At 38.1% G+C, this 24898-nt stretch overlaps 1 protein-coding gene and 1 long non-coding RNA gene across 8 annotated transcripts in view; one reads left to right on the top strand and one right to left on the bottom strand.

Moving 5' to 3' along the window:
- Positions 1–741: 741 nt before the first annotated feature.
- DIP-eta (Dpr-interacting protein eta) lies at positions 742–16151 on the bottom strand. Of its 7 annotated transcripts, none has more exons than XM_032437626.2 (11): positions 16019–16151; positions 14991–15088; positions 12729–12874; positions 12601–12662; positions 9577–9735; positions 5425–5553; positions 5182–5319; positions 3604–3756; positions 3486–3539; positions 2506–2601; positions 742–1233 (listed from the first exon to the last, which is right to left on the bottom strand). In XM_032437626.2, the coding sequence occupies exons 1-11, from the start codon at positions 16149–16151 to the stop codon at positions 1025–1027; spliced, it is 1377 nt and encodes a 458-aa protein (XP_032293517.1). In that variant the 3' UTR covers positions 742–1024. The 7 variants fall into 7 exon arrangements, with proteins under 7 accessions (XP_032293517.1, XP_070065036.1, XP_032293518.1 ...); XM_070208935.1 differs by having other exon boundaries at positions 2518–2601; XM_032437627.2 differs by having other exon boundaries at positions 2506–2598.
- LOC138911201 (uncharacterized) overlaps positions 8100–24898 on the top strand; it is a 54561-nt gene continuing 37762 nt past the window's right edge. The window contains exons 1-3 of the long non-coding RNA XR_011416596.1: positions 8100–8345; positions 8442–8712; positions 16053–16158. This is a non-coding gene — a long non-coding RNA (uncharacterized lncRNA). The remainder of the gene's footprint in view (positions 8346–8441; positions 8713–16052; positions 16159–24898) is intronic.

Here is a 24898-nt window from a genome sequence, read left to right as displayed (position 1 = left end):
TATTTGAAATACTTAATTGTTTGCCAAACAAATAATTAACACGATATATAAGTTTTTTTTCTTCGTGATTTTAATATTAAGTAAATGATATGTATGAAGTTTTTTTTTTTTAATTTATTATTTAGTGTATATAATAATGGTTTGCTGACTTGGAACGGATGTTGAGCTGGGAAGCTGAAGAGTAGAACGTAATGGAAACTAACCAAAGAGCTTGATTTGAATATTTACTGAATATTTCTTGTGGTATATATAAGTAGTATGGATATTTTTTTTAGATATATGTGACATACACAGCCAGCTGCTGAGCGTGTGCTACGTAAACTTTTGCTATATTTTTGTTGTTGATTATTTTCGTAAGGTATATTTGAATTGCATTATATTCAGCTCTCAGACCGCTCCAGTTGTAATTAAATGTTGCTTTGCCTTAAAATTAGTTGCTCCAATCGAATACAATAATAATTAAGCATTCAATTTTGCCGCAATTAAATGTTACTTTGCACACATACAGTCTCTTCAATTATGTCCACATGGCTTAATACAAATTTACACCTAAAATCTAAAAAAAACCGCTTTGCTGTACGTTTATGTACATGTGCCATACAATTTGCCTTTGCATTACTATATATATATATATATATTTGCTTCTGATTTATAAATATATGTATATATTACATAATTCTCAGTTTAAGCTTAACTTATGCTAAGATTCAACAGCTTGAACATGCACGCGTAGGGAGTAGGAAGCCTGGTTGACTTAATATTTAGTAGCTACACAATAGACGTACTTATTTATGATATATGTTTTTTTTTTTTATCGTTCAACTTTAACTAAGCCACGTGCCATAAATCAGCACCAGCTTTTGGCATTGACAAACTCAATCAAGCCCAAACACCATCATCGCATTGCCATCGCCTCCAATTCCAGCTCCAGCTCCAGTTCCGGCTTCAGCTCCAGCACCAGCTCCATCTTCTGCTGCTGCTGCTGCTGCTGCTGTCTAATCTCTGTTGGCGCTTCGCGTCTGTGTCAAACATGTGTCAGTGTTTGTGGCAACAATGCCAGTTGAGTTTTTCCCAGTTGCCTTGTCAATGTCGTCCTCATCATCCAAAGCAGCAGCAGCAGGGTGGGCAGCAGACAGCTGAGGGAGAGTCGTCCAGATTTTCTGGTTAGCCGCAGCGCAGCTGCCGATGATCCATATATGCTGTCAATGCTCTCCGCACTAAGACTCAAATCAGCTGCGGCAGGTTTCGGCGGGGGGAGAAAATTGTGCAAAATGTTAATGGACTTGGCGGGTTGAACGACGGAAATTGGCTAAACTGTGGGCGGGACAGTTGTAGTGATTAGCTGGGCGGTGCTTACGTTAACTGGCGGCTGACAAGACTCTGCTGAGAGCTGATGCTAGAGAAAATTTATCACACGCTTAAGCAATCAGGGCTTAAGTGTCAGAAGGTCAAACTTGGTCGAGTCGCTGCCACAAACTAGCTACACAGCTGTAGTTGCTGCCTAGACTGGATACTGGCAGATATTTTACTCACAGACCTGCCTCTAGAATAACTTCCGCAGAGATTGTTACAACGTGGAGGAGATAGAGCCAGTCTGGTCAAAAATAGCTTCCGTTTCCCTGGAAGCCATAGTCTCTTTTCGACTTTCTATCAAATCTGTCTAAGCCAATACACAGAAGCTTGACATTATCCGTGCCTCGGGGTAGAGATATTTTACCTTCTATCCATATGAAAATGTCTGCCTGCGGCTTCCCAATGAATGGGCCTTGGTTAAAGCGAGTCGAGGGCCAACTGGACTGAGCTCACTTTAACTATGCTAAAGTCCTGTCATGGTTAATTTGAAAGAAATTCCATACCTTTTAAACCTAGTCCTCGCTGAGCAAGCCCACAATTAATTTTATTTCTGAACTTGCATTCAAATACACACAACTCAATTAGGCTATAAAAATAGAAAAGAACTTTCGAGCACTTTACTGCCTCCTGCTCTTGGCCACGTCTCCATTTTTGGGGGCCACAATAGAACTTATTTATGATTGTGGCCAAGTATTTACAAATCATTAAATTGCCCTGAAGCCAAACCGAGCGTGTTTATTGATATACAATTATGTGGGTCTGAGCTAGCAAAAAAACGTTTACCTGCCCCTAAAAAGTATGCTACACTTTATTCTCTTCCCTTCTTATTTGCACAACCTTTTCCCTCTTCAAATTTTCTTTTGGATTTGCTTTTTATTGGTTTTGCGGCTTGCAAATTAGTGTGAAAATCTGTTAAACATGCGGCGAAAAGCGTTCAGCTCGACAATGTCCCTAGTTTACTTTTTCTTTCTTTATTCCCGTCTCAAGTGGCCTGTTAAGCCCGTAGCTGGGGACTGGGGCTGGGTTCTGGCCTCTCGACCATAAATGCTTGAAATATGGCCCGTAACCCTAATCGGTGCGTTGCACACCCGGAACCGGAACCGAGCCAGTGCGAGAGAGAGGGGGAGAGATGAGCACATTGACTTGGCTTACCTTTTCGCTTACGGGGATTCTCGGTGTCCTCGCCGCTGTGCTCCTGCGCCCTCGACGAATGATACATTTCCGAGCTTTTCGTGCGCTTTTTACCTGCTTTTTTTATTTTGTTTTTTTTTTTGTTTTTTGGGTGTGTGGGAAATGTTGAAAAGGTATTGCGATTAAGTTTTGGCGGCTTTCAAAAGTATTTGCCCTGCTGTTTCTAATACTAGTTTATGCCTAATGCATATTTATAAAAGACTTGTCGCAAGTTTGTTGCTTTTTCATTTCCATTTCCTTTGCCGAGCCACCCACCGCCCCCTCTAAGCTGCCGGGCTGACTGCTTCACCTGTTTCGTGGCGTTGACGATTCGAAACGGATTTGCATGCCAAATGAATTATTTATGCTTTTTCTCCCAGCTCGGTTTGGTTTTTTCTTATTATTTTTTTCTGTTCTCCATTTCTGTTTTTTATGATGCCAGCCGTGCAAAGTGAAATATTTGCCGCTCATCTTAAATTTATGCCGAGTGGCTATTAAATCTCGCTTTTCTCGCGCCTGCTCTCACCCCCAACTCTCTTAGACTTTGGCTTTCCACAGATCTCAAGGGCTTGTTGTAATGTGCGAGTTTTGGAGCTCAGGTTTGCTTTCTAATACTAGTAACGGGTTTTGCTGAGAACTGAATACCATATATATGAATTAAGTAATGGAGTTATTTAAGATATTCTGGTCAAACTTTAAAGAACAAATTGGTATTATACATAATTTGCTGGCTTCACGCTTGCTTGAAACGGTAGCTATTTAATATATAATGGAAACAAATCACTTTGGCCGGCCAACTTTATTTATTTATATATTAATATTTATGCCAAACAACTCTCTATTAGCTTAATTGTCGTACTATAAATATAATTCGCCTTCACTTAAGATATGTTTCATAAAAACTTTAATATCTGTAATTAAAGCATAAATGCCTTTCGCTAAGCGGTTTTATTTTGACTCACCTTTGTGTCGCGCCTCAAAGTTCTCCACATAGTTGACGGCATTTGGTGGTATTCCTATGATGGGTCAGTTAGCATATTAGCTACGCCTAAAGTGTATTTAGTTATGAGCTCTACTCACTATATAGCTTGATGGTGCCATCTGTATCGCCCAGTGAGTTCTTGGCCACACAGCGATATGCGCCGAATTCCGCCTGCGACAGCGGATTGATGTGCAGCTTCATCGAGCTGCGATAGCCGGCGATTTCTGTAACATTTGCCGTGTATTGGCCGCCTGCGAAAATAGCAAAAGAAACAATAAATAATAAACTAATTAATATTTAATTGAAATTTTGCGTTATTTAAATAATTAAAAGCATGTCAAGCGCACGTCCCGAAATGCGGCAAAGTGGACAGAATGTCGCTGACAGGCGAGCAGGCAGAAAATTTATGCCACACTTCAGAGTCGAGAGGGGGGCGCTTGCCAGTTGAAAGATAGTGCAAATGAAATTTATTTATTTACATTTATAGCAAAATGTGAAATGAAACAAATCGCCTCTCGACGACTCGTCTCTCAGTTAAAACCCAGATTCCATGCATGTTCCAGGCAGCGTACAGAGAAACCGCTGAAGTGCGGCTGCCCCGAACCCCCTATCTGTGTGGAATATGGTGGGAACAAGGGATTCTCAAATGTAATTCGTGCTCGTATTTACTAAATCAGCTAATTAAAAACTTTTTGCCGCGCGCGAACCATGCACTCGACGGTCATCAGTCGGTTGGCTCTGCCCGGTCGGGCGGGCTGTTTTTTTTTTTTTTTTTTTTTCGTGGCGGTATCCATTGGGAACCTGACTCTGTGTGGGGCCACACATGCGGCCTGTCGCCGTGGTAATGTGTTTGTCGCGGATAATGAATTGTTAAATGATGATTTTCATTTACATATTTGACAGTCAAATGTCAGGCGTAGCTCGCCAGCGGGAAAACTACTCGCATTAGCAAAACTTTTATGTCATTTCAAAAATACGTCACTTTCAGTCAGTTCTTGACTTTTATTAAAAAAAAAAGTGACTTAATAGATGTCAATGTTTTAACTTAAAATAGTTACATCAGATTCCAATTTATATCTGAATATGAACGCAATATCAACTCAAGAAGTTGTTTAAGGAAAATTTATAAGCTAGAGCTAATTTTCTGAAGGAATATTGCAAATTAAAAGCTTAGGAATCTAGCCGCAAATAATTATTATATGTTTTATTTGACTTTTAGTAAAAAAAGCTTGTCTAGGGATAGTCAAGAACTAAATAACATTAGAATATTATCTTTGAGAATCATAAAGCAATCGCATCGAATAAATAAATTAAAATAAAATTATTCAAATATATTTTCTTCTAACCTTACTAAATTGTCAAGTGGGTGTATTTTTCGTACTACTTAGTAGTACAGGTTGTAAGGAAATTATAATTTATAATATTTAACAGAGTTTTTACTTGTTACTCGAGAATTTCTGCATATGCTTTGCATATCAATGAGTCCATTAATAAATTTATTTATGAGCGTATGAATCATTTTTTATATAAACATAAGCATAATAAAAACATAATTCATGAAATTATGTTTTATAATGTTTCACAGAATATATTTGCCGTCAAGATTCGTATACCTTTGCTTCAGTCTGTCTTATATATTATTTAGGTATTTTAAAATATACGTTCGCATAACTTACCTGGTGGCACGATTTCGCCACGTTCACGTGTCCAATAGTTGATGGATTTGGGATATGCTTCCGATTGGCATTCCAGAGTAACGCCTTTGCCTTCCACGGCGCCAATTAGTTGATTCTGCACCGTGATCATGGGTGGAACTGAAATGAAAAGATCATAAACTTAATGTGTAAATGAAAATATTACAATTTGCAACAGCTTTTCTATTTTTTTTTAGATATCTTTTATTTATTTGCAATACTTACAATGCACCACAAGTGTTATCCGCTTGCTCACTGAGGGAGGGACTCCATTTGAAGCTATGCATAGGTAGGCGCCCATGTGCTGACGTTTTACCTGGGGTATTATCAGATCCGTGCCCTCAATGCTGGGTACTGCTTAAACAAAAAAGTATTACAAGTAATGTTCTTAGTTAAGTTAATCTTTTCGCTTATTATCAGTTAAATTGTTTAACAAATAGTTGAATGTGTCAGCTTATTTAATAAACATGCATACACATGAAAAATCTTCCAATTATACAATGATAAATCCTTATTGATATCATTTAACATTGAAAGCAACGACTTGTTTGGCTTGTTAACGACCAAGCTCTTGGCAAAAATAATCCTTTCAAGCAATGTATCTACGCAATTACCAGAGCTGTAAATACAAATGTATCTACAAAATGTTTAGCCATGTAATGATAGTTATTACATTTGCCTAAGCTCTTTCATGCATTTTGTTCGCCCAACTAGTCGGCAGTTGGGTTTATATTTCGTACAACAAAAGTTGCATAGAAAAGCGAAAAACTTTTAGCGACTTCCATGATGATGCTGTTTGCACCATGCGGGGTAGCGGCCTTTAGAGGGGGGCGGTGTTGACTGTTTGGTAACTGGCAGGTCCACGCAAATATCCTGTTTTGATAGTCGAACTCGGTTTTGATACCCTCAAAGCATTGGGAATGGCAACAGATAGAAGAAGGATCGTTTGGACGGGATGGAAAATATAGAAGCTATAGTTAAAGACTTGATCTATATGTATTATCGTATAGCATACGCAGAGAAAGATTATAATTTCGTTCAATAATCTTCCTGAGCTCCAAAATATCGATTACTATCAATTTTAAGATATCGTCAGTCTAAACGTGATAAAGTAGTATAAACAGATCCAGAATATTTCACTTTTTGAATACCTTCCCGTGTATCTTTCTCTTTAACTTAACAACATATGAATTTTGTTTATATAGGCTGGAACCCTCATATTTGCACAGATTCAGCTGACATATATATGACCTAAAAATTGCATAAAGATCGGACAAAAAAGATCGAAGTTATTGTGGCAAAGGGAAGAAGGAAATAAGGTGTGCTAATAGAAGGCAGTCCAAAGTTGTTCATCGCTGGATGCAGGGCATCTTCTAGTCGTGCACACCCGACTGAAGCACTCTTGCTATTATATAAATTGCATAGTTGTAGAGTAGTTGTTCGCTAAGCCGGCAGCAGCACAGACTGCAAGTGCAACATGATGATGATATGGATATGTCCTCTATCTATCTATATAGCTGTGTGTGTGTGTGTGTGTGTGTGTGTGTGTTTGGGTGCACCGGAAGCGGAAGTGCTGGCTAGTTTGCGCTTGATATTGTTACGTATGCAACGGCAGCGGAATATATACACAGCTAATAAGCTGATTTTTCGTTTATTGATTCGCCCAGGTCACAGGTCACAGTTCCCAGTTCTAGTTCCCAGTCCACAGCACGCAGTACGACTTTAATGCCAGGAATAGCCGCATTGCTTATTAGCCGCACATTTTTTGTGCGGTCATTAAACGTAATAGCCACGAAAAACGTGTAATTTGGTTGAAATGAACAGCAAACAGTCGCGCCACGCTAAAATAGCATAAAAACTTTACTCGGGCGCCATGATTTCATTTGAGCAACCAAACCAAATAATCAAATTTCAAATGAAAAAAACAAAAAAAAATAAATAAAATAAAAAATGAACAAAAACTTTTACCCCACCAAACGGTGCTGGTAATTTTAAAACAAAGAGAACTTCACGAATGCCTGAAATAGCGCCCTCAAAATACGCTACCAATCACATGCGATATAATATATTTTCAATAATATGGACATGGATTATGCCCCAAACTATGTTAGCTACAGCTATTAAATCTTATTGAATATTTTTATTTTTTGACCTATTGAAGTTGTGGTAGATATTTTTTGAAATAACCTAATTCTACTTAAATAAAAAGTACTTCATTTGTTAAATCATTTGAAAAATAAATCTCTTATATTATGTGAAATACTATTTTAAATACATACTTTTATTCTAATAAATTTATATATTTTGTTTATTAATTTAAGACATTTATTTATAATTTGTTTTAAAGGATTACAGCAATAACTCTCACATTATTTATTTTCATACTTATAATTAGCTATTTTTTATCACATGAAAATAAATATCAGAATCTACTAATTAAATATGTTATATATTCCTAATTATCTCGCATATATATATTTTTTTTAAATATCTCTAAACGTGCACAAACTTTCTACTACATAACTCCGATGAGAATATTTTTTTTTAAATATTTTTTAACTCTCAGTCTCTTCGTCTGAGTTTTTTGTAGAATAATTCCAAAGTCTTATTTGACTTTTTTTTGACTAGAAATAATATTGCGTTATTCTGATATAACTGAATTCCATCTTAAATTAAAAATGATTAATGTTTTAAATCAGAATGGAAATAAACATATTTTTTTGAATTTCTGAATTTTTTAAAAATTTGAATTTTATAAAATATATATACATTGTATTCTATCAAAACTTCTTTAACTCTTAGTCAAATGTAAAATATGTTTAATCTATTTCATAAAATGTTGAGAATTATGCTGTAGAAAACTTTATCTACGTATTAGCATGCAAGTGTTCTTGAAATTTTATAAAATGAAATAAAAATATTTTAAAATTTTTGGTACTAATTATTATAATCATGCTCATTAAAAACTGTTGCCTTTCGACTGCACTAAACGAACTCCCTTATTATGTTACAAGCATTATGATAAAGTCATTAAGCTCATGAGCTACCCAAACACATATCGCGTATTAAAAAGCATTGCCGGCGCTTCAATGGTCCAACTGGACAGCCCTCCAGTGGGTAGCAGACATTTAAGCCCCAGTGAAAAGGTCATTTTGCCAACTTTTGTACTATTAATGCTGTTTTTTGTTTGTATTTTTTTATTTTTATTTTTTGACTGGTTCGTTTTTTCTCTTTCGTTTCAGGGGTCTACATTTTTTGCTAGGCCACCTTTGATTTTGGCCTTTCGTGTGGACTTTGATGGGACTCGACCTGTTTATGCAGCGTAACTCATGCAATGGACTACACTGAGCGAATGTTGTGTGCGCGAGAAGAAATGAATAATCCTAAATGATTTCTTTGAATTAATGAGTTGCAGCTTAAGAGCTTTGTAAATGCTTCAGTGAGCTAATTAAAATTTAAAGTGCGCGTCAAGTGTGGAAAGAGATGCAAAAAAAGTTAAACGTGTGCATTCAGGTAAGACATTTGAATAAAAACGAAAGGAAAAACTCTGAGATGCTTAGAATATTTTGAGCAGAAACCAAAACAAAGATAAATAGATTCATAGATAGATAAATAGATTGATAGACCGACAGATATGTTTGGTATATATCAATAGGTCTCTGTATAAAAGTACTCATGGGGTTTTCATTTGATAAAAATGTCATATTTTGAGAGTATTAAAAAGAAGTATTCGTGAGTGCATTCATGACTGTATACATAGGGTATTCATTAGCTTGTACATAATCAATTTAAAATAAGATTCACAACGCGCACTTGGGTTTTTAATCCCCGCTCGCAGACTTTTGCAGGCGAATCAGAAGTGCAATAGCTGGCACGTTTTGCCCGCCTGCTGACCATTCGCTAGCTAGCCACTCGCTAATTCTGTCAGTGCAGCCATCAAACGTCATCATCAGTCTAAAAGGGGGATGGAATGGGGTGGGTTTGGGTTGGGTTGGGTGGACTGCATCGACACACTCGCAAAAATATGCAGGTTGAAAGCTGGTTGGAACACAGGTGCGCTCCTCAGGTGCTTTGGCCACGTAGCACGTACCCGCTGCTGGCTGTGCACTTGTCTGGCGAGGCCATAACCCAGTCGTTGGCTGGTCCGCTGCTGGCGTACGCTACCTTTTTGTGTAAAAGTACTCCAAAAATGTTGGCTGGCAAACCTCATGCAGCAGGCGGTGGCAGCAACAGCACAACAGCAAAAAGTACTTACCACTCACTCATACACACACGCGCGCACACACACACACACACACACACACACACACAGAGTGAGAGAGAGAGAGGGAGTCATGCATGCATATGACCATGGTGATACTCCAAACCGAAACTTACCCTCCTCGCCGTTGGCCAACTCGATGGGCACTCCACTTTCACGTCGCCATGTAATTGTCGGCTCTGGTGAACCGGTAGCAGCGCATTTGAGCGTCACGTTACTGCCCTCCCGTACGACCATGTCCGTGCTTGTAGGATAATCTAGGATATCCGGCGGTACTGCAGCGGCAACAGCAGCAGCAGCAGCAGCAGCAGCAATCGCGTTGCCATTCCAATCGAGGCCGCCAGACGGTCGTCGTCGTCGTCGTTGTTGTTGTTGTTGTTGTTGTCAGATAATGTTTATAACAAATATATTCAAAAAGAATAAAACCAAAAAAAAAAAAATCACATGAAAAAAGAGAAAGAAAGAGAGAGAGAGAGAGGGAATATGAGCTGCATTGTCATGTTGTATTTTTTAAAATACGTATTTAAAATTTGTACTTTATATTGCATTTAAATAATTTGCGCTCATTTTTCACTCAGCTGGCAATCTGATTCATATTCATGTGTCCCCAAAGATATCCTTGCAAATGAGCGCTTGTCGCCGCCTTTGTTTAAAGGACAAACTTTTCATTTGTCTCGGCGCCGCAACAACCAAAAAAAAAAAATAATAAATAAATAAAAAATGAAGATTAAATAAAATAAAAGTTGGAAAAAAAGTTATATATGCACGTAATATAACCACGACCACAGCGGCGAATGTTTGTGCCCTCAGCGAAAAACCTATGAACCAGAGGAAAACGTAATAATGCCAAGAGAATGGGGCGCCTGTTGTACGTGTATAATATATATATATGTGTGCATATAATATGCCGCAATTATGTGGTTCGGTAAATGACCAAAAAATGTGCTGGTGTTGACAAACAGCTTGTTATATGTGGGGCAGGTGTGGCGGCGAGCGGGAGAGATAGAGAGAGAGAGAGAGAGGGCGAGAGAGAGACGGTTGCCGAGCAGGAAGAGCTCGGACGTATCCAACTGTGCGCTGAACTGCGATGACCACTGAACGGTCATTAAGTGGCCAAGGTTAGGACTGAAAGGGGCAGCCCGAATGACAAAGGGATAGATTTTGACGGAGCTTGCACCGAGCTGTAGTTAAGGGTGGACTTTGCAGGGGGAAGCAGGGCAATGCAAATAAATGTGCTACGATTGCATGGGGTTGAAGAGTATATTAGACATATTGTCAGGCAATATGCCCCGAACATTTAATTCCGCAACACTCGAAGAAAAGTATGAATATTCGCTATTCATTCAATTAAGGAAACTTTTCAAATTGGATATTGCCAAGTTTTAGGGAGGGGTTTGAATACCAGGCTGAGATCTTGGTTTTTTATAAATTTTTTAGCATAAATAAAATCTATATTAATAGTATTTAAAAGAAGCATATAATTAATAATATATTAATTTTAAATAATTTATGCATTAAAAATTAATATATTTTTTCCAAGCGTTGCAAGTAATTATTATAGATAAAATTTATTAATTTTTTATTTCACCACGTTTAAACTGTACAAATTGCATACAATTCTTGCTTCTCTCCTTCCATTTCAAATGTCAAATTTTTTGTTTTGTACAAAAATGTTGCTGTCAAAAATTTGAATGAAATTGTGTTCAAAAATCTCGAACTGCAGCGCTCTATGCAAATCTCATCAGCTTAAATGCTGGTCAGAGCAAAAATCCGTTGTATGGGTGCGCGTGGATCATACACATTTTGTCATTTGGTATATATGTCTGTGTGTGTGTGTGTGTGCGTGTGCGTGTGTGGGAAACGGCATTCAAACGGACGGAGCTGCCAACTGTGCGCCCGCTGCCGTTTGTCGTCGGCTGTTTAACTGCACTTGGTCACGAAAATCATCAGCGCCCGCAAAGGCGACTCAACTCTACCCCCTGCCTGCAGCCGCTCCACCCATCCCCCCTCAGCCAGAAAAAAATGCTGTTCGTTCCTTTTCCTGTTGCGCTGTGGTGCTGTGGTTGGCTGATTATCCACTGCAAATACACACAGTTGATTATACTTTTTCGTGTTTGGCGCCAAGCCCCGACTGCATGGTGGCTAAAATATTTAGCGCGTTGATTTAGATTTGCCAGCGAAAGGTATTTAGGCAGCTGTGAGTCGAATGGGGCTAGTGTTAGCCGGTGGCGCGCAGTGTGTGGGTTCAGTTTGAAGACCGCAAATGGACAACTAGTTCGTATTCGCAGTTGCAGCCGCAACGGGCCGCCAGGCCGGACGCATTTCTTACGTCTGCTTCGCTCTGTGCGCCGTTTTAATTCAAAATCAACAATTTCTGCGGTTCAGCGGACGGTTAAACATGTTTAAGCAGTCGCCATAGCGGTGCAACGCGGATAACCAAGGGGTGTTTATGCTGTGGGGGCAGTGACAGGAGTGGGCGTGCCCACTCGATGTTCCGCTGGCCCCGCCCTGTGCATTAGCCAGCGAAATTTCATAAACCATGAAACGAACTCAATTCCGTTCTTGCACGGCCGCGAAGCGGAAACGTTTTGTTGGCACCGCGGGCGGATTTATATATATTTATTCATTTATTTCGAATACCTATTTTAAATACGATAAAAAGGGTATATTCGTTGGCAGTTATAAGTAACTGGCAATGCTGGCAATACTCTGTTTTTTCTTTAGTGGCAGACCCCGATTTTTTAAACGACTCTCAGAGTGAGTAAACAGATATATACTTTGGCCTTACTAAGTATATACTTTTGGCTACCCTATTTACGGCTTGGTAATTGCATCAAGATCGAACAATAAGGACCTATTCATTTGTGTAAGGCAACTAGAATGCCCCTTGGAGTGAGTAACAGGGTATATGTTAGTCGGGCACGACCAGCCATGCATTTCTATTTGATTTATTAAGTTTTTATTCGTGGAGAGCCAAGTGCGAATACCGGCTCGAACAATGCAACCGGCGCTGTGGCAACGAGGCGTATGATTGTTTGACAAACGAAATGGAAAAGGCAAAGTTGTTTTTTTTTCGTATTGCATTTTATATTCTTTTTTTTGCCGCGTTGCCTGATTTTTGTCTTCTTCTGCACACTTACCCACAACGTCCAGGTAGCCCATTTGACTTTTCATTGGATCCGTATTTATTTGGCACATGTACCTGCGAATATGTGATAAAACAGGTGCATATCGTATTTCAGGCTCAATTGAATCGCATTCTTCTTACCAGCCCCTATCCGACTCCTTGATGTCCCTGATGCGCATTGTCCAGGTCTTGTGCTCCGAGTTGGCAATGCCGATCCGTTGATTTTTGGTTATAACATGATTCTGTATGGTCAAAATTGTTTGTGTATCGACTCGCAGCCACGCAACCTGTTTGGGAAAGTTAACAAACCGCAGTGGGCGTGTCAGTGGGCGTCTAATTAGCAGTTAACTATTCTTGGGGCACAGTGTGGTCTATTTGTGTCGCCAGGCAGAGTTTTGTCTAAATGAAACTTTTGAAATTTATAACAGACAACAGCTGCTGAAGAAGTCTTGTCTATTCATATATTCATATTGATTTTGTTTTCAACTAAATTGTTAAGCTAATTTCTTTTGATTAAACAATAAATATTTTTCTCTAATCTACAAAAGGCTCAGAGCAATATAAATTATTGTTATCTTTCAATATTTGTATTTTAGTCTATTCCTTAAATGTTTATATTCAAATTCGACTATTTGAGTTGAATTATTTTTAAAGTTTCCTTTTCTTTCGTAAAGAATGATTGAGGACTTATCGACTTCGACTCCATCTGCATTGTTTAAGCAAATATTACTTTCTGTTTACGCAGTTATATTATATTTAAACTAGTTGCGCGCATTATAATAAATATTAATGCATGAATTTTAATTGCAACAATTTAACATAAAGAATATATAATTAAAGGTCAAATAAAAATCCAGAGAGTGGAACATCTGCGGCAGATGCCGCAAATTTAATACATTTTCATTTAATATCAGACATTTTCAATAAACAATTATATAAGTGTTCCTTTGCAGTGGAAGCTTTGCTTTCTATTCTAGTAAAACAAAACGAATATTAATATAAAAATATAAACATATTATATTATATTGATGTACATTTATAGACAAATACTAATATAAATAGGTATTACTATTAGTTTTGTTTTGTTTAACATAACATAATAAATTTTAATTAATTGCAAAATGAATATATTTTTCATTTAAGGTATTCTTTCTTCAAATATATATATATTTTATATAGCTATGCATAACCCTACCATTAGAGAGTCCTGAGCATGCACTTCGGCACAATTATCCAGAAAATCTATTCCAAGAACTATTTCTAAATATTTTGCCTATGAAGCTTAAGTAGCTGGTTGGTTTGTCACGCACACACACACATACTCAGACACACTCACACACACACACACACACACACACATACACACTTGGCAGTAATTGTACAATTACGCGGTTAAATTATTATGCGATAAAGCACGCAGCATGCAATCTGAGCCTGCCTCGGGTATATATGTGTATGTATATTTGATATTTAGTTGTTAGTCGTCCAGTTGCCGAGTTCCCAGAAATTCCACAACCCTTTCATACAACACTTTGCATGTGTAAATGTGACGGACGTTGGGAAACAATTTGAGGACTCAGCTGAGCGGACATGTTAACACGTGAAGCTATTTAGGCAATGTCGATTTCAGCCGACAGATATATATAAATATATGAATATATATATATATATAATGGGCTGACATATCGATGGCTAATGAATTATTTAAGCGGACATTACATTGCATTTAACTTTTGGGTCTAGGTAAACCGAAAATACTGTCAGCATAAAATAAGTAATTACACCCAAGTGCCTGCTCAATTATCCTTGAGCAGCATAACGCTTAATTGTCTGAGTTGGGGTTGGATTTTGAGGGGCTTGGCTTAACTGGGGGCTGTTGATAGAACAAAGCTTTGCGCTTTGAGGCGCACACCTGGCCCACAACCCAGCCAACCCACAGACAGACATTAACTGAAACGATGATGAAGCATGCCCCGACCCCTAAATGCCAACCCCCAAACGACGCAACCCCTAGCCCTAGCCCTAGCCCAAGCTCAAGCCTGAGAGCTACCTTCCCCCGTGTCTGACACATTCGCATTCATATTTCAATTACTTTTTATGTGATTTTAGCTTTTGTTATTGCTAAGCTCCTGCATATTTCTGTTTCTGTTTATGTTTTTATTTTCACTTTCATTTCCATTCAATTCGTATTTGTTGTCGTTGTTTTGGGTGTCGAGATTTGGTCTTTGAGATTACGACTCCAGCCGTCTGGCTGGAGGTAAACTGCTAATGAATATTAATGCGACCGGTTGGGTTTTTCTCTGGCTGCTTATTGCGTGTGTAATTGAGCTGGTTGGCGAGGAGGTGAGAAGGACACGGCTCTTGGCTCTGTTTGTATAACGGTGAGGGGAATATCTCACGTACCTTATATGGGCCCAGATCCTGTACGACACATGTGAGGAAAGCATCACGTCCCACTGGCGCTGTCACATTTGCGATTGGATAGCTAAATTTGGGATCAACTGTAATCAAAATAGAGCATTCATTTTGTCACATTAATAATCTGTCCGAATCAATGTTAATTGGCATATAATGGAAAGAACAAAAATATATACGATAACAATTGAGTGCGCCACATGTGAAGCCAATTATAACGAACTGTGTTGGAATCTTTTTATATTTTATTTTATTAAGCATGTGTATTAATCGTTGTGTGTATTTAATGAAAACAGTTCATATCAGATATTTATTATGGTATTAATTGCTGCATTTTTATGCAACGTTTTAATCCATTTTCCATCCTGCTTTTATTTTGTATTCTTTATGCAAAATTATCCTGTGATTTGTTTAATCTTCTTTAACTAAGCATATATAGAAATATAATTTGGGCTAATTGCCTATTTAATTTCTAAAGTTAAATAGAAAACTCCATTGACTATAGTTAACCACAAATAAATTACTTTAATCATTATATTGTTTATTTCTCTTTTAAGGTCAAATATTCTTGATAAATGATGAGACTTGAGACTAAAAGTCTGACTGACAGACTGATAAACATGTAATTTTTAAATCGATCAGCTTCAAATTAGTTTTACAAGATATAAAAGATACATTTTTGGAGCTGAGTCTGACATAAGGTTTTCTAGGATGTCTAAACTAATGTTAGGCTTTCGTTTATTCAAATTAATTTACAAAACTCTCAAAATATATATGCATGCTTTAGTATTTAGAATGTATACATGTTCTATAATTTATAAATAATTATGCTCAATTATTTTATATGGAATATCTAGAACGATTTGTTCAGCAACTTTTATGTTTGTTCCACAGAGAGCGCGTATTATGGAGTTATTTATTATGGATTTATTTCAAATTTCAAAAGATATTTTTATATGAAAAATTATTACTATTAATTTTGTTTTCAATTTCATTATTATAGAGCATTAACTTACCAATTACTTCGGCTGGCACATCGACTCTTTGCAGGTTGCATTTCTGGCACATGAATGTGAGCAGCATGAAAATATTCACTGCATACGCCCAGGCGTTGGCCGGCCCGAATCTTTGAGTATGTCTTATGGACATTTCGCAGGTCAGTTAAACACTTTTTCTTTACCAGTTTTCTTGAATTATATATTTTTTATTGAAACACATTTCACATGATGCATTTAAATGACAATCGCAGCTGTTGAAGTAACTGATGGCAATTGGAGTTAGACAGGATAGGAAAATGAGATAGACATTTATTATACCCGATTTCGAGCGCTGTTTTTTTTTTGATCTTTTAAATTAATTTTATTAAAGATAATTTTCTCTATGTTGAAATGCTTAATTTGTTTCTGATCGCAAGCTCAGAGATAGACCAGCAAAAGTCCCGCCTGTATTATAGAATCTCTTCCCACTCCACCCATTTCCCAGCTTATTGCAATGCACGATTAACTATTTCAACTAATTCAACTGAGAATATGGTAAACTTGAACTCCGGCAGGAATGCAGCAGCAATAGGCAGGGGATCAGTGACCCAGGCCCCCGGCTATTGTAAACAGCTGCTGTTGGCTTGGGTCATGTTAATTGGCAGTCATTAGCGCGCCTCTCTCTCTCTATTGGCATAAACTTGGACCGGTTGCCGTTTCCGTTGCCTTTGCTGTTGTTGTTGTTGTTGTTATTTATGCGTAAAGTTCAACAAAAGTACTTGAAAATCGTATCGAAAGTACAAAACAATGCTGTAGTCGGGCCGGCCAGCAAGTCAAACAATAATCATGACGTCGAAAATGCGCTAAATAACAAAAACAAAAACAACAACAACAATAATAAAAAAAAAAGTTTCAAGTTTAAAGCGCCCACTGGGCCCGGATTCCCGCTACCGGTTGCAGTCCAGCTCCAAGCTGTAGTCCGCATTGAGTTTTGCGTGTTTGGGCTCTGTAAATTGTATAGGCGAGCAGCTGCTAGAAATTAACTGCGACCTGCAACTATCTGGCGAAGGTGTTGCATGTTGCCTGAGGGGACAGCAACCCCTCTCCACAGTGCCTGCTGCCTGCTGCCTCTGTTCATTTCAGCTCGCCTTTGCTTATAGCATTTAAACATAGCCCGGGGCCAAAACTGTTTATGGAACGGAAATGAAATGTTTCGTTTGTGCCGCATCGTGCACATGTGTGTGTCTGAGTGTGTTTGCCGCACGTTTGCAACGTGCGGCTCGTATAGAAAGCATTAAATCGTGCAGCACTCCATATGAAGTTGCAGTTCGTCTGAGTTGAGTCTGAAATAGTTGCGCTTTATAATTGCAGTCGCCAATTCTATTGGCCATTGCCATTAGGCCGAGTGCATGTCACATGTTTGGCTGATATAGCCCAGCTCTGACGCAATGCAGTTGCGATTGGTTTTGGCCAACCTAAGAGGATTTCACTTGATGACATTTATAAAATTATAATTCCCAAAAGGAAATTTAGCCCAAAATGTTAATTTGATTTACTTCACTTTGCGAACGTTTGCAGTCGCGCGTTTGAGTCATTAAAGCGAACTCAAAAAGGCTAGAGTTTAAACATGCTCCAAATAAGTCTTATAAGAGTCATCTTAACAGCTGACTATTTATGGCTGTATTAAAGCTAAAAACAAATGCAAATATTAATAACTAAATTAATAAATATTGATACTAAAATTGACAGCTAAGTAGACCTTAGTATAACTCGCAATTAGAATTAGTTTTTTAATATAATACAAATTTTAAATAATCTTAAATAATTTCTAGCTCTACTTCGATATTAAATTGAAAAAGCTCACATACTAACAAAACCTACTACTCAATTTTTTATTTTATATATAATTTAATTTATTTTTTCATTTTTGCATGTGAGTCGGTTATGAAGCTAAACCAAAATAACTCTCAATTGGCATTAAAAGTCGTGTTTCTGTAGGCCGCAACTGACAGAAACAATTTTCAAATGACATTTCATTAAAATTCTTTTTTTTTTGTCTACTTTCTTTTTCTTACGATTTTGTTTTTGTTTTTCATTTTTGCTTGTATATTTATTGATTTTCACCTGCAATTGAAGGCAAAGTTTCTCGTGTGTGTCCTTTGTTCACGCTGCACGTCCTGGCCTAGCCTGGCCTGGCCTGTTCTGAGGTCGTGTCAGCTGCCCTGAAAACTCGACCATACAAGGCAACAACAGACAACAGACAACAGACTACACTAAAAATGTCTACTAAATAGGCCCAGCAATATTATTAATAATTTAGAACATGCCGCCCATGTCAGTTTAGACGTACATTCAGACAGCTAGCCAGGCAGACAGACGGACAGACGGACAGCCGCTTGGCTTATGCTAATACCCTGGTCTATTTTTCTTGGAAGTATTGCCCATGTAAATCCCATTTACCAGCTGAAGCCGTAGCAAGCTCTATGCGTCGCCTGTGCGAGTGTTTGTTTAGCTAATTGCTGTTATTTTTTTTGTTTTTGTTTTATTAATGCGCGTAACCAGAAATTAAGCAAAATTTTTATGTAGCAGAAGTGAGCTTTCAAATAAAAATAATTAAATTAATTCAAATTATTATTATATATTTTTTTTTATTATATTTACATTCAATTACTAATATTTTTATATTCTTTATATTTATATATTTATTTATGTATATTTATATTTTCTTTTAAGAAAAAAGACAGCCATGTTTCAATTGTTACACACACACACACACACACGGTCAGCTGTGTTTTTCCGGGCAAATTTATGGCTCATAATAAGCGCTACTCATGGAATTTTGTATATTGCATTGTTGAGGCTCGCTTGGTCGTATATTTTGTTTATCGTTTCGGACATGCAAAGTCGAGAGGTCCAGTTCGGACCGGGTCTGCGGAGGGGGGTTAGCCCCCCTAACTATTGGCCACAATTTGTATAATCAGCTGTTAAATTATGTGCAAATTGTGTGCAGTTGGTGTCCACAAGTATTGCGATTGTCATAAAAAGAAGAAGCGCACATTGTGCCACACCGGCTGTTGCTGTTTGTTGTTGTTGTTGTTTTTGTCATATGGAAAAGCCGCACAAGGTCAAACAGACGCATGTTTTTATTTACATACGCTGCGCGTGTGGCCGTGTGCCTGAGGCTATGCAGCAGAAAACTAAAGCTGATGCAGATGCTGCTGCACTCGCACTGCACTAGCCAGTGGCACTTGCCACATGCTCGTGCCGCATATAAATGTACGCATTGGAGTGCAACATTTTCAATTTTCAACACACACATTAATTAGCACGTGATATATTTCGTTTTTATCGCGATGCAACTTCGACATTTTTCAAACAAAATTATTATTTTCCCTGAGCCCAGCTCGGCCCGGGCAGAAAATTAGCATACTCTATATATCAAAATGTATATGGTATGAAATATTGCTGGTCGGCGCCTTCAAGTATGCAATGTTTTGCTCCGTTTTTTTCTGCTAGCACCCTTCCTCCAGCTGCCTTCAGCACGGAAGTTGATTATTATCGCTTGTTATTAACAACGCCAACAGCAACAACAACAACAACAACAACAACAACAACAACAAACACGGGCTGGGCATAATAAGCCAAGAGCCGGCCTGCATTTCTTGCCACATCATGCCAAAGCGCGTGGGTGGGCAGCAGGGCGGGGCGGTGCGGGCCAGCTCTTTGCCATTATGTCAAAGTACTGGCTCGAAATTTTCCGATTCCAGTTGCGACTTGCCAAGCTAGCTGCGTTCCTGCCACTGAAATGGAGACTGTGTAATTTGCCATTGATATGAATTTGCGTGTGTGAGTATGTGTGTGTGTGTGTGTGTAGCCGAAGAGGTGCCTTTTGCGCTGAGTGTGTGTCTCAATTGAAAACAAAAGTCTGTATAAGGTAGACAGCCTTAAAAGTGAACTACATTATTTTAACACACTTAACTTTTGATTAGAAAAAAAAAAACTATTTTGCAAAATTTTATTGTTACTTAAGCATAGGAAATTCAGGATTTGCTTAAGCTTAACAAAAGTCACGTTTTTCATTAGCTTCAAATATTGTTAAGAAACACGAGAGAAATCAGACGAGAATAATATATATATATAAATAATAAAATTAAAAATTGAATTTCAAGTAAAAAATTAATGGAAAATTTCAAAATGAATAACAGATTAAAATATCAATTATCAAATTAATTAAAAAAAAAATCAACATCAAATTACAAAACAAGCAAGAGAAAATTAAATAAACAAAACAAAATAAATAGATTTTAAATTTGAATATTTATCAATAAATTTATATTCGAAAATAAAAAGAAAATTATAATAAAATCTAAAAAATCAAAAGATGTTTTTCCAATAGTTCAAAGCGTGACAAATTTCTTTCTAACATCAAAAAAAAATTTATAAATATGCATTTGTTTTTGTTTATTGCCAATTTGTAATTATAATTACTTTGTGTTCTTAGAAGTGTTGTTAGAAGACAAACGACCTTTTTTTTGCAGTAGTTCAAAGAGTTAAAAATTCGAATGAGTATTGAAAATAATTTATATGACTGGTTTTGTTATATGTTATTATTGTAATTTGTTTTTAAATTTTAGTTATTTATTTAGAAGCACTTGGCATTTAAATATCTTATATGCTATTAATTGATTGATTAATTAATTTATCTATTTATTTATTATTTAGTTTATAAATAATTTTAATTATTTATTAATGTATTGTTTTATGTATCTATTTATTTATTAAAACACTTTATTTACGAATATATCATTATATTTTAATCCCAAAATCCTAGCAGCTGGTGCTCTCTAATATATTTTAGTTTAATAATTTCTGGCTTATTTTTACTTCAACAAGTAAATATGTATATAAAATGTATCCTGTTGAAGGGAACTGGTCTATAAAACCCTTTATATAGCCAGCTTATTGCCAAGTTCAAGACTCTTAACTATGTTTTCTAAAGTTTTGTTTATATTAACTTTTGTTGGATAAGGCACAAATCTGACCGTCATCTTTTTTATGAACATTTTGAGCGTCTAGAAATATTTTTAGCACAACTGCAGACAATTTTGTTTGGTTTGGGAAATATGAATATTGTAATCATATGCCACATTTCGTGTATAGCAAACAGCATATATACCCTATTATTATGAAACTGATTGCGTATCCGGAATGGGTTTGTTTTTGTAATTGAATTATGCATGGCTCATGTTGGTCTGAACGATGCGATTATTTGAAATCGCATTTCCTTTGCATGGCCGCATAGCAGGCAGAGGTGAGTGGCACCTGGAATCACGACCCCACACCCCTTGCGACACACCCCACAAAATCCAATGCGATCGCAATCAACTCGATAGCGAGTGGCAACAATAAAATGCAGACAAAGTTTTATGTAAAATGCAAATGACACGACAAGTGGCAGAGGCCAAAAAAACACATGTGCTCCCAAATGTCCAAAGTTGGGGCCAAAAGCAAAAATCTATCAAGCGCTGGGCAGACCAAAAGTATGTTTGCAACAAATGTTGTAATAATGTGGCAGGCATATGTATCTGCTATTTAACTGTTTGTGTGTAGTCTAGTGTAGTTATGTTGTTGGCCATTTGCCGGCTTCGTTAGCGAGTGCGGTTTATGGATATCAATGAACTTTAAATTGCAGTCAACATGAAATATGCAATTGCAATTGTGCACGCCTAAAACCATGCAACACATGTGCCATGGGGCATGAGGCACTGGCAATAAACAGCAGAGCGCCAGACACATTTATAGGCAAATTTCATATTTCATATATACGACGCACACATACACACACACGTTCATATATAAACATCAAAAACACGCGCGAATATGACTATTGACCGTCTCCAGTCATTTGCGTGTGTGTATGTGTGTGTGTGTGTGTGTGTGTGGTGGGTGGGTGTGGCAGGCGGCACTGTAAGCACTGGCATAAATAACATGGCTTTAGTTTTTCATCTTGCTTTTCTTTTTAAATATAATTACAGTTAACACGCAGCCGAAACATTCGCTAACTAAATTGCCAACAAGCGGCGAAAAACGCGCGCGTTTTCAGCTGATGCGCGTCTAAACACGCGAGCGAAACGCTTGTTAGTAGCGTGTTTCAACTGGCGCTTGTTTCTTGTTGTTGTTTTTTTGTGTTTCTATTGTTGTTGTGCTGCATTTATGCAACTTGTTGTTAATTACTTATTAATTATGCCAGAGATTTGCACACTTTTTTCAGGTGAATTTCAGCGTTAATTTTGATTTTGAGCGTTTTGTTAGCGTTGTATTAACCGCATTCTGACAGCGTTTCATAACACATTTGCCTTTGCTTGACTTGATCAGCAGCAACAGTTTGGGCAACACTCGAGTTAACACGATTTTCGCCAGCTTCTCGCGTCGGCAGCAAAAAACACAACCGTTCGCCCCGAACGTTGTCGTTAGACTGAAACTGGCGGTCGCAGCGAATGCCGCACGAAGCAGCGCGCCAGCGAGCCGAAGACATGTGCATGGGACACAGCAAATCGTTGTTCACCGTTGCTGGCGCTGCTTGGCTGTCGGGTTGCTTAACGGTCGGGTGTTGGTGGGTGGTGTGGGCATGGCATTTACCGGTGGCAGTTGCGTCGCGAACGAATCAGACAACTGTGATTTTTGTTGTTGCTGGCTACATTTTATTTGGCTTTTTGTTGGTGGCCGCTCGTTTCACGTCTTCTTTTTTCTAACTTTTGGTTTTATTTGTAATACGAGAGTGTGTGTGTGCGCGCGCGTGTATGTGTGACTCTGTGTGTGTGTGTGTGTGTGTGTGTGTGTGTATGAGACAATGCTGGCGCGCTGCCCAATGGGGGGTGGCTGCTGAAACTCACCACAGTTGAACGAGAATTGAATTGAATGCCACTCTTGTGGGAAATTTGCTCTGCATACTTTACGTGAGCGCGGCTTTTCGTGAATTTATGAATGAATTTCTGTCTGTATGGCGCTTGTAAAACAGTTACATGTGAGTATTGCTGTTGTTGTTGCTGTTGGCGAGTGCGTGTTAAGCAGAAATTGATTGTCATTGGTCATGGCATTGGCTGGCGGCACAGCTGCTAAAACTAGCAACAAGAGTTGCAAATCTGATAAATAAGACCCACTGTTGTTGCTGAATCCTTCAAACTAACTGCATTACTTAACCAAAAAATCAACGCTTAACAACGGCACACCGAGTTCCAAATACCCTTGAGGTGCTTTTATACTTCGTTGTTAATTGCATTTCTCTGAAGTGGCTATTTAATATAAAAGTTTAATTTGAGAATGTTCTCCAGGTATGTTAGGCACAAGATGAGACTCTTAATTGCTGAGCTTGTCGCAGAACTCATAAGGAAAGAAGGGATTTCGACACAAAAACCATATTTATAGAGCTTTTTTTGGACAATTGTCTATGGCAGAGTTTTAAGGAACTTAAACTTGGTTGCATTCAAAATACAGCTATCTCGTAGTAGAAAGCAATTAAATATTTTAATTTATTTTTAATTTGGCTAAAATGTTATGTGAAAATTTGCATCATGTTAATGAACACGACTTTCCTACATTCATTATGAAAATTCTTTAAAAATTGATAACAAATAATGTAGCATTGATAACCCTGCATATCTAGAATACTGTTCTAATCAATTTTGTCACTTATAAATATTTTAAATTTTAATTGTACTTAATAGAAAACAACCTCAGATCTCGTTAAACAGTTTTCAATATGTGCGCCAATAAGTATGCTATTATTTTTTATAGTTCGCACTTTTAATTAATTTTATGCCCAGCTGAAGGCATTCACGACATAAAAAACAAACTTACGTTGGGCAAACACACAAACACACACACACACACACTCGCACTTGGTAGACGCTTTTCAATAACGGTATCAGATTGTGTCAGGCACCGCTTGGCTGAGTTGGAGTTACCTGTATAGTCCCCCCCCACCACCTTGCTCGGCGCCTCATTTGCCAACTTAATTGCGCACATATATCAGTTTTAGTTGCATGAGGCGGGCGGCTAATCAAACCGCCCACGCCGCCCCCCTCGCAACCCCCTCGCTGCTGGGGCATGGTTAGCCTATCATTTTCACACAACACACGCACAGGGCCAATAAATAATGGAAAACAAAAACCCAAAAAGAAAAAAGAAGTTGAAAAAACAAAAAACAAAATAAAATCAACGACTGCAGCATAAAAATTATTGTTATGAAGCGAAAATGTTGAAAAGGATATCCGCGTCCGGCGACGTCGCCGTCGTCCTCATCATGGGAACTGCTCCTGTCCTGCTCCCGACCTGATCCCGCCCTGCCGCAGCTGCTGCTCCATTCAACTTTGCATTGCGTGCCAATGCACTTGCGCCACAAATCATTTTGGGCTGCAAGTGCGGCGGGGCAAAGGGTTAGCCTGCCTGGCAGGACACCGACGCCGGCTACCCTAGCCCCGACCTCGCCCCGCACAGCACTTGTTTTCAAGTTTCTTTCGCTTCCTTGGCAACTTTTTGTGTTGCTTCCCAGTTTAAGTTGTTGTTTTGGTCCCGTTTTCGGGTAGACTAATATAAATTTTGACACCTGATAATTGCTTTTCAGTCGCTTCCGCGTTCTGCGACGACGACAGCTGCAGCACACACACACACCCCAATCCACACACACGCCAACCCCCACCCCACCCCTTGAGCCAATACACCCCCCTTTTACCGCCTTGTAATTGTGGATGAACATGCAAAGTTCTCGGCCTGATCCGGCATCGGGGTTGTGCTCAAAATAGTTGGGCAAGCTACTGCTCCAATAAATTATAACTAAATTTTAATTTCTGCATTTTTACGATGCGACGCGTTTAATAGACAAAGTTATCCGGCGAATTATAGGCGCAACCTTGATGGCAT

This window comes from Drosophila virilis, chromosome 4, assembly GCF_030788295.1.
Source record: "Drosophila virilis strain 15010-1051.87 chromosome 4, Dvir_AGI_RSII-ME, whole genome shotgun sequence".
NCBI lineage: Eukaryota > Metazoa > Arthropoda > Insecta > Diptera > Drosophilidae > Drosophila > Drosophila virilis.
The sequence above is the reverse complement of the archived record's forward strand: the minus strand, read 5'-3'. Positions and strand labels throughout refer to the sequence as shown.